This window comes from Onychomys torridus, chromosome 2 (assembly GCF_903995425.1).
Source record: "Onychomys torridus chromosome 2, mOncTor1.1, whole genome shotgun sequence".
Classification (NCBI taxonomy): domain Eukaryota; kingdom Metazoa; phylum Chordata; class Mammalia; order Rodentia; family Cricetidae; genus Onychomys; species Onychomys torridus.
This window is the reverse complement of record NC_050444.1, coordinates 64,469,362-64,479,733: the sequence shown is the minus strand read 5'-3', so window position 1 is coordinate 64,479,733 and position 10,372 is coordinate 64,469,362. Positions and strand designations below refer to the sequence as shown.

The 10,372-nt window shown below is 47.4% G+C and overlaps 1 protein-coding gene across 1 annotated transcript; it reads left to right on the top strand.

Annotated features, from left to right (window-relative positions):
- Window positions 1-1,925: 1,925 nt before the first annotated feature.
- LOC118577875 (olfactory receptor 13C7) lies at window positions 1,926-2,885 on the top strand. The gene has a single exon (XM_036178541.1). It carries the CDS (start codon window positions 1,926-1,928, stop codon window positions 2,883-2,885), a length of 960 nt encoding a protein of 319 aa, XP_036034434.1.
- Window positions 2,886-10,372: the final 7,487 nt, after the last annotated feature.

Here is a 10,372-nt window from a genome sequence, read left to right as displayed (position 1 = left end):
ATGCACACCCCTGTGTAGTGGTGCTCCTCAGATGCCGCCTGAAATAGAGCAGAGAGCAAGTGGGAAGGACACACTTGGAGTTTTTTCTTCAAATCAGAAGTGGCATCTCAGCCTGGGCCCCTTAAGCCCCTGCTACTATTTCTGGCCTGGATACCCTTCCTCAGCCCAGGTCCCCCTTCTCAACAGGTGTCTAAGTAAGGTAAGTAAGGATTTGTGTAAAAGCCAACCTCGAGCTTTCGCTAAGCTTATGGGCATTCCTAGTGTCTGAGTTGACTTTCTACTGCTGGCTCCTTCCACATGGAGAATCTCCTGTTGGTCCAGAGCAAACATGGAGCAGGCTGTGCGGGAAGGTAGTGAGCTCCTCCATGCCAGGAGAGAACAAGCTGGGACTGAAAGGCAGTGCACCAGTGTTGTTCAGGGAGGAACTAGAACAGGAGAGGAGGCTGAACTGGATTACTGAGGGGCGTAGGCAGGGTTGGAGCAGAGGTCTGGGTGACACGCTGAGTCAAGTCTCGAGGACTGTTATGTCCACTGACGTCTGTGTGGATGCCCACCCAGAATAAAAAAAACGCACGCACGCACGCACACGCACACACGTGCACATGCACACACACACACACACACACACACACACACACACACACACACACACACGCACCTGTCTAAAAGAACTAGGTTTCCATAGTAATTGTGAGCCATTATGGATCATGGCCACCCCTCAGTTTATTTTTAAGAAACATCACATGCAAACTATTAGGGACATATCAGAATTTTCAGAGTATAAAGTCATCTAGGAATACTCCCCTAGATGCCATCTTTCCTTTTCCTTAAAGACTCAAGAGAATCCTATATCTCCATGAGAGCTTCTATGAGCCCTGTTCCCATCAGTGCCCTCTGCCGAATCCCCAAGTCCCCCCTCTTTACTAGGCGGTGAGCCCACCTAAGCCCGGGCCATGGGTCACTTGTGATCCTCTTAGCAACCGTAACACCCACATACTGGCTGGTCCACAAGTGTTGGGGGGCTGGATATTCAGACACGCTGGATAGATCGACGGAGAATGGATGAAAACTGAATCAACAGGCGGAAGGCTGTGGGCCTGGCGTTATGAGAGATCTGGAGAGTAACTGAGTGTGCTTTCTCTGAGAAGGTTCTAGACCTTCAATGGTTTTGGCAGGTGTGGTGGCTCACACATGTAATCCCAGCACTCAGGAGACTGAGGCAGGAGGATGGCCATGAGTTTGAGACCAGCCCAGGTTAGCCTCAGTGAGAGTGAGACCTACCAAACAAAGCCAAAAGGACAAACAAACAAACAAACCCACAAAGACAGAGAGAAAAGAAGAAGGAAGGGCGGGAGGGAGAAAGGGAGAGATTGAGGGAAGGACGGAGGGAAGGAGGGAGGGAGGGAGGGAAAAGGAAGAGAGAGACAGAAACAGAGAGAGAGAGAGAGGGAGAGGGAGAGGGAGAGAGGGAGAGAGGGAGAGAGGGAGAGAGGGAGAGAGGGAGAGAGGGAGAGAGAGAGAAAGAGAGAAGTTTTAAGGCAAGGATTCACAACTATGTCTCTAACATCTGGCACCAAATAGGAAAACACAAAACACACTTAGTCCCTTCTCTGAGCATTATTTCTGGCGAATTACCATACAGGATACAACATGAATAAAATGAGTGCTTTGTGTGACATTTTATTGATCAAATGCATTTAATTATCAGATTTGTGGCTTTGTTGTCTTTAAGCCCCATTTTTTTATATTGATTGTGTTGCTTTTTTTTTTTTTTTCTTGCAAAGAACAAAAAGTGTCTTTGAGCTTTCAGAACTGTCTTTTATCACTACACTGAACTGCGGCTGCAGACCTGATGTCCTGGCCCTATGCAAAGAATGTTGGGCTTGGACCTAAGTTTTTGCTTCAGTTGACAGAGAACACGCAGAATGGAAAGTAACAACCAGACCTCCCCTGGGACTGGCTTCATTCTCCTGGGTCTCTCCGCCCACCCAACACTGGAGAAAACCTTCTTCCTGCTCATCCTGCTGATGTACCTGGTGATCCTGCTGGGCAATGGGGTCCTCATCCTGGTGACCATCCTCGACTCCCACCTGCACACACCCATGTACTTCTTCCTGGGGAACCTCTCCTTCCTGGACATCTGCTACACCACCTCCTCGGTCCCCCTCATTCTTGACAGCTTCCTGACCCCCAGGAAGACCATATCCTTCTCAGCCTGTGCAGTACAGATGTTTCTCTCCTTTGCCATGGGAGCCACAGAGTGTGTGCTCCTGAGTATGATGGCGTTTGATCGTTATGTGGCCATCTGCAACCCCCTCAGGTACCCAGTGGTCATGAGTAAGGCTGCCTATGTGCCCATGGCTGCCGGATCCTGGGCAGGTGGAATTGTTGCCTCCATGGTTCAAACATCCCTTGCAATGCAGCTGCCCTTCTGTGGGGACAATGTCATCAATCACTTCACCTGTGAGATCCTGGCTGTCCTGAAACTGGCCTGTGCTGACATCTCCATCAATGTCATCAGCATGGGGGTGACAAATATAATCTTTCTGGGGGTCCCGGTTTTCTTTATTTCTTTCTCCTACATCTTCATCCTTGTGACCATCCTGAGGATCCCCTCTGCTGAGGGAAGGAGGAAAGCCTTCTCCACCTGCTCTGCCCACCTCACTGTGGTGATCGTCTTCTATGGGACCATCCTCTTCATGTATGGGAAGCCCAAGTCCAAGGACCCACTGGGGGCAGACAAGCAGGACCTTGCAGACAAGCTCATTTCCCTCTTCTATGGGGTGGTGACCCCCATGTTGAACCCCATCATCTACAGCCTGAGGAACAAGGATGTGAGGGCTGCTGTGAGGAACCTGGTGGTACTTAAGAAGAGCTCCACTTAGTGATGTTTGGAGGACAGAAATGCCCACAGTTCTGTCCTTCTTAGCTGTGCTCATCCGTGAATCTCTGAAACATCTTCTCCAAAGGAGGTGTATGTAAAAAGTGATTATTTGAAAATGGTATTTCCGATGAATTGGAGAGCTGGACACAATTAAAATAATAAAACCTAAGACCTGCTGGGCATGTGCCTTAAAGATGAAAATGGTGTGCTGCCAGAAAAGGGGGGGGGGAGTTAATGGGGAGGGTGTTACCTCATTCTCTACTGTGCAAGTCTGAATTCACCTTTCTAAGCAGATGGCTACTCTGTTTGGGGACAAGAAGCATGTATCTTGTGAAATCACCCATGGCTTTTGGATCCCAGGGGTACACTCCCATTTAAGTGGGGCCCAGCCAGTGTGATCTCTCTCTCCTGCTGGGCAATTTCCCCCTAAGCACAAAGCCTTTGCACACCCTCCATTGCCCTCTGTATAGGGCATGGTAGCAACTGAGTAAATTCCGACTTTTATTTACAAGTTAACAGGCTCTTTATTGTTGTGTGTGTGTGCATGTGACTAAACATTTTTGTATGTTTGTATATGTATGTATGTATGTGTTTTTGTTTGGGTGTGTGTGCACACATTTGCATGCCCGAAGCCTTCAGAGGCCAGCAAAAGGTGCCAGACCTACTGGAGCTACAGTTACATGCAGTTTTGAACCGCCGGCCTTGGGTGCTGGGTCTTCTGCAAAGAGCAGGGAGTGATTATATCCACCGAGCCATTGTTCCAGTCCCTGTAATCCAACAATTTATAAGCGGGGAGGTTGGAAGGATGCTGGTGGAAGACAGATTTCAGAGACAATGCAAAAGAAATGTTAACGTCGTGACCATTATAAATCAAGGAGCTGGGAACTGACCGGGGTGTGTCCCGAAGTTCCTGGTGCTAACACGGCAGGCAGGAAGAGAGACAACATTAGAAAACCACTGTGGTGTGAGTGTGAGATGTCCCCCACAGGCTCGTGTGTTGAAACACTCAATCCCCAGATGGTGGTACTCTCTGGGGAGGGTGTGGGAACTTCAGGAGGAAGGGCCTGTCAGGCAGGAGGAAGGCAGTTACTGGGGGGTGGGATTGGAGGGTAATAACTTGGCCCTGAGCTCCACCAAAGCAGTCTCTGCTTCCTGACTGCTGACATGATGTAACCATCTCCCTCACACTCCTGTTGCCCCAGCCAGGGGCTGCCTCTGCCCCCTGCCTTCATGGTGGACTGTACCCTCTCAAACCATAGCCAAAATGAAGCCTTCTTCCATGCTGGAAATTCCAGCTATTTGGGAGACTGAGGCAAGAAGATTGTAAGTTCAAGGCTAGTGCTACTTAGTGAGAGACCTCAGCTCAAAATAAAAAAAAAAAAAAGTTCAAAATGACAGTGATGATGAAGAGGACTGGGGATGGGATGCAGCTCCGTGGTCGAGCACTTGCCTGGCTAGCCCAGTGAGGCTCTGGGTTCAGTTCCCAGTTCAATCCCCGGTACTGGAAAAACAGCAGCAACAGCAACAATGCTCTATTCCTGACCTTGTTTCTGACCAGTACCTTGTCACAGAACAAGTAAGCTAACACAGAAGCAGACCGGTGTGGAAACAGCTAAGTTTTGGGTGAGTCTTTTCCTTCTTTCCTGCCTTTGATAGTAAGATTTAAAGCCATAGAAAAGTCGGGGAACAAATCCAGACACTCATCTCCCGGGCCTGACAGTGATCTGCCACAGCCATTCTGTTCTTCCCCACGGAGTGCTTCTCCCTCTGGCTCCTTTTCCTTTTCAGTGTGGGGAAGGTGTGGAGAAATCAAACCCAGGACTTTGCACAAGCTGGCAGTCATTCTACTACTGAGCTACATCCCTGCCTTCCCTGTCCCTTTCCTGGGTTATTTTGATGCAAATCCCAGATGGTCAGATGGTCTATATTTGAATCTTTTGGTATCTGTCGCTAAAATCACTGGTGCCATGCTGAGCTGGCTAGGTTTATGTCAACTTGACACAAGCGAGAGTCATCTGAGAGGAGGGACCTCAATTGAGAAAACGCCTCGTGGGGGAAGACTCAGCCCATTGTGGGTGGTGTCATCCCTGGGCTGGTGGTCCTGGGTTCTAGGAGAAAGCAGGCTGAGCAAGTCATGTGAAACAAGCCAGTAAGCAGTGTAGTTGGAGAGCTTCTCTCCAGCCCCCCGCCAAGCCTGGTTAGTCCAACAACCCACTTGTAAAATAAACACACAGACATTCATATTATTTAAACTGCTTGGCCATTAGCTCAGGCTTACCATTGTCTAGCTCTTACTCTTATATTTAGCCCATTTCTATTAATCTATACTTTGCCACGTGGCTCGTGGTTTACCAGTACCTTATCTCTTTCTTGTCATGGCGGCGGCTGGCAGTCTCTCTCTGTCCCAGCCTTCACTTTCCAGAATTCTCCTTCTCCTTGTTCCGCTTACCCTATCCTTCCTGCCTGGCTACTGGCCAATCAGCACTTTATTTATTTTAACCAATCAGATCAACACATTTGACATACAGAACATCCCACAGCACTTCCCCTTTTCTTTTTTGTGGGCCAGGCAGGAAAACTCTAACTACAAAGCAGCACCCTTCCATGGCCTCAGCTCCTGCCTCCAGGTTCCTGCTGTGTTTGAGTTCCTGTCCTGACTTTCTTTGATGATGAACAGCAATATGGAAGTGTAAGCCAAATAAACCCTTGCCTCCCCAACTTGTTTTTTGGTCATGATGTTTCATTGCAGCAATAGAAACCCTAAGACACATGGTAAAGATATATATATATAATTGTAAATATACCACTGACGTATCTGAAGCCCAGCAATGATTCTTCTGTAACCCATTGTCCAGGGTTCATATCTCTAAAAATGTCCCACTTGCTCCAGGTTTTGAGTCTCGTGTAACCCAGGCTGGCCTCAAACTCACTACGGAGCAGAGGAGGACTTTGGACTCCTGATCCTCCTGCCTCAGCCTCCAAAGTGCTAGAATCATAGTTATGTATCATCACACTCTATTCCAAAACTGTTAGAGGTGCTTTGTTTCAATCTGTTCAATTGAACTAGGAGCAGAATCAAATATATATATATTGGTTTTTCTAGACAGGGTTTCTCTGTATAGCTTGGCGCCTTTCCTGGAACTCACTCTGTAGCCCAGGCTGGCCTCGAACTCACAGAGATCCGCCTGCCTCTGCTCTGCTAGTATCTTAGTCTATACTTTTCTGTTCTTTTTTCTCCTTCCCCACTCCCTCCCTTTTTCTCATTCCCTCCCCTCCGCGCTGTCTCTGTCTCTCTCTCTCTCTCTGTCTCTCTCTCTGTCTCTCTGTCTCTGTCTCTGTCTGTCTGTCTCTCTGTCTGTCTGTCTCTCTGTCTGTCTGTCTGTCTGTCTCTCTGTCTGTCTGTCTGTCTGTCTCTCTCTCTCTCTCTGTCTCTGTCTCTCTGTCTCTCTCTCTCTCTCTCATGTCCCTATTAATTGTTTGAGGAGACAGTTGCCCACTAAAGGACACTAACGTTTCCATGTCTGCACTTCATTGGTGACAGTTCTGTGTGTTTTCCGTAAATTGGTGACTAGATCTAGAAATACAGGGTTTCAATTAAGTGTAGTCACAAGTACAAGGCCCCAGGAACTCTGTAGACTTTCCTGCTTTCAGGTCTGTTCAGGTGTCCCTGGGCCAACAGTCACTCTCTTCCTCTGCAAACCCGGAAACAACCATTTTCTCTAAGAACCCAGTTGTTTCCTTTAGTGAGGGATGGTAATTTAGAAATCACAATCCGAATGCTAGGGATGCTATGTAGGTTGTCAAAGTTCGTCATGGTGGGAAGAGCTAGGGAAAGAATCACATAATTATAACACGCAGAATGCCGCCTGCGTTGCCGCTGCCCCTTAAGCGGGTAACAGGGCTGAAGCGCTCCAGATGTGACGTCACTCTGCGGTGGATTATTTCCGCAGCTGTGGTGATGCAGCGTCAGAGAAGTTAACCACACACAGTCATGTGGACGCGTCGCATGAGCTCGAGGGTTTCTGATCTGAGAACCCTCAGGGATGCTCTGAGGGACAACAGCTGCCCAGGCTTTGATTGTCAAATGAAGGGTTAGTGGCTGACACTAGACCAGGCTCATTGCCTAGTCTAGCAAGGAGCTATGTATGCCATAGGCTGACACTGGGCGTCAGCTAGTGCCTGATTCAGGAATTGGTATGTCTTTTATCCTTTGCTCCGAGCATAAGAAATGCTATAGATTTCAAAAGCAAAAACATTGGCCTAAAGTGGCATTGAGGAAGGTGTTTGCATCAGTAAAGAAACCTCCTGCTCAGCCACTTAGCTCTAAAATCCAGAAAAGACAGTGCTCACATCTGCATGCCCAGAGTCATGTAGTAGGCTTTTGCTGGGCGTCCATTTCAGCCTTGAACCTTATTAATGATCAAGCTGGTGTCTCCCTTTGAAGATAGACAGTTTCTACATTGTTTCTAAGAAAAGCCTCTGGAAGTACAGATTCAAGATTAGTAAATGCTTTGTGCTGTAAAAGAAATCACCAGAAGAGCATAGCACATAAAATTACACACCGCCCACGCTACTCAGTACAGACAATAAATGAGTACGTTTCTGGTTTCTGCACTTTCTGCTGTAATGTTTATTGTTATTTTAGGAGAATATCCCCACTTATAAAAACGTTTGCTGTAAAATAGTATGTCAAATTACAGCAGCACAGCTCCACCTGTGGAGTTGAGTCACTACCCAAGTGCCCAAGGGACAAGATGTCAGAGAACCAGTAGGCCACGTGTCCCGTCTCTCAGCTCCACTCTTCATCTCCCTGTACCTCTGTTTGGCTTTCCTGCCCAGCCTTATTCTGCCTGGCTATAGACCAAAACAGCTTTATTATCAACCAATGAGAGAGACACATATTCACTGTGGTGATATTTTATTTGTGTTTTAATAAATAAAGATTGCCTGGAGATCAGAGGGAATAGCAAGCCATTTTAAGTAAACAAAGAAGTCAGGCAATGGCAGCACATACCCTTAATCCTATTACTTAGCAGGCAGGATCTCTGTGTGTTCAAAGCCACACTAGGGAACAGAGCCAAGCGTGGTGACACACACCTTTAATCCCAGTACCAACCATAGAGTTCTGGAGGCCTGTATAGACAGGAAGTGACAGAGCTGGCCAGGAAGAGGAAGTGATGTTGTAGCAGGAATCTTAGATGGTCTTATTAATAAAAACAAACCTGGGAGCCAGGTATTGGGGTGAATGCTGGAAGATCAGAGAAGCAGAACAAGCCACAACCACCTCACATTGCTAATTCCTCAGCTGATCCTGTTTCCTCAGACTGGAAGCCTCTGCGTCCTCATCCAAATAGATATCAGCTGAACTGCTGCTCAAAAGCCTAAAAGTTTAACCAGCTCTAGTTCCTGGTCCTCACGCCTTAAAACCTTTCTGCTTTCTGCCATCACTTCCTGAGATTAAAGGCTCACTTCCTGGGATTAAAGGCATGAGTCAACATGCCTGGTTGTTTCCAGTGTGGCTTTAAACTCACAGAGATCTGGATGGATCTCTGCCTCCCAAGTGCTAGGATTAAAGGCATGTGCTACCACTGCCTAACCTCTATGTTTAATATTATGGCTGTTCTGTTCTCTAACCCCAGAAAAGTTTATTAGAGTGCACAATATTTGGGGAAACACGATAGCACCACATGATGTAGCTAGACAGAGAGCAAATCAGATGGCAGAACAGCAAGGCATATAAGCCTGGGCAGAAAGGAAGTCTCTCTCTTGGGAAGCTGCGGAATTGGTGAGGTAAGGCCAACCTTTTGGCTGGTGGCTTTCCCTATTTTCTTGATCTCTCTAAGGCTTTCACTCCTATATTTGGCTCCATGTGTTTTTATTTAATAAGACATTTAGAAATTTGTCTACATATTCACAGCCTACAGAAAGACCATCCCACAGCAGTCAGTGATGGTTATTGCTCATCAACCAGGTGTGTTCCATCCCATAATACTTATGATCTCAAAAAGCAAGAACCAAGTGGTGGAAGCTGTAAACATCTCTTTATTGAAGGTAACAGAACTGAAACTGTGAGGAGGGTCTCCATCATTGTCTTAGTCCTCTTGTTGCTATGACAAAGCACCCCAACAAAAGCAGTTAGAAGAAAGGACAGGTTCATTGTGGCTCACGGACTGAAGGTACAGTCCATGATGGCGAGGAAGTCATAGCAGCAGCAGTGTGAGGAGGCTGAGAGAGAGCAAGGTTAATGCTCAGTTTGCTTTCTCCTGTTTATCCAGTCCATGCCCTCTGCCCACAGGATGGTGCCACCCGTAGTTAAGACGGGTCCTCCCACCTCAGTTCACCACATCCAGTTCTCACAAGTGTACCCAGAGCTTTGTCTCCTAGGGGGTTTGGGATCCTATCAGACAGGCAGTCAGCATCAACCGCTACCATCGTATTTATAAAGCCCTAATGCCCTGAGTCAAGGACTCTCGGTATTTTGATGACCCCTACCCCTGTGCAACTGATATTCTTGCAAGAAGAAATATGTAACAAATAAAACTAAAATAAGAAAATAACATACATCGTTAGAAATTTCATGTAATCAGGACTGAAGCGTCTAAATTTTCTCCCTCTTAACCCCATGAAAGTCTTTCTTTCTCCCACCCTCCATCCCTCCCTTCCTCCCTCCCTCCCATCCTTCCCTCCCTCCCACCCTTCTTCCCTTCCCAATAAAACACATGAGGCTAAGGAGAAGTTAAGTGCCAACAGCGATGATATGTGGAAAGTGGATGGGCAGTGTTAACCGTCCTCGATCTGACAGGGCCAAAACCCCAGGCAGAGCCTGGAATGCTGGGCAATAATGAGGCTGATGAGGCAGAGGATTTTCTGCACCAAGTGCCCTTATCCCTGAGGCAAAGATGGTGCTGTTAAAATAAGAAAGACTAGGTGGCAAATGTATAAGAGATCACACCCCTCCATGACACTGAGCATCCACCCCAACAAAAAGTTTGTTCTGTAAGAAGGAAAACCAGGACTCTGGGCTGAAGGGCAGCAGGCAAAAATGAGAACATGGGAACCTTGTGCTTCCAAAGGGTAAAACCAACAGCCACATCCACAGACCAAGAGTCAGAATGACCTCTCACTGTGGCAGATGTGCCTTCTGATTCAGAAGAAAGATGTTCTCTAGAAAGTTCCTGGAATCCCATCTCTCATTGAAATGTGACTGAAGGAGCATAGGTGCAGGGCGATTTATCTGTGAGGTGTTTCTAGATGAAATTAACCACATCTGAGCAGGTAAACTGAGTAAAGCAGGTTGCCCTCCATAATTTGTGTGGGGCATTGTCCAATCAGATGAAGGTCACAATAGAAGAGAAAAGAGGAACACGAGGGGCCGCCTCCTCAAAGTTGGGACACCAGCTTTGTGAACAGCGACAAAGGTTGTTCTTGGGTCTCCAGCCTGTTCCATAGCACCAGGAGGGGCTTGTCAGCCTTCACAGTCACATGACC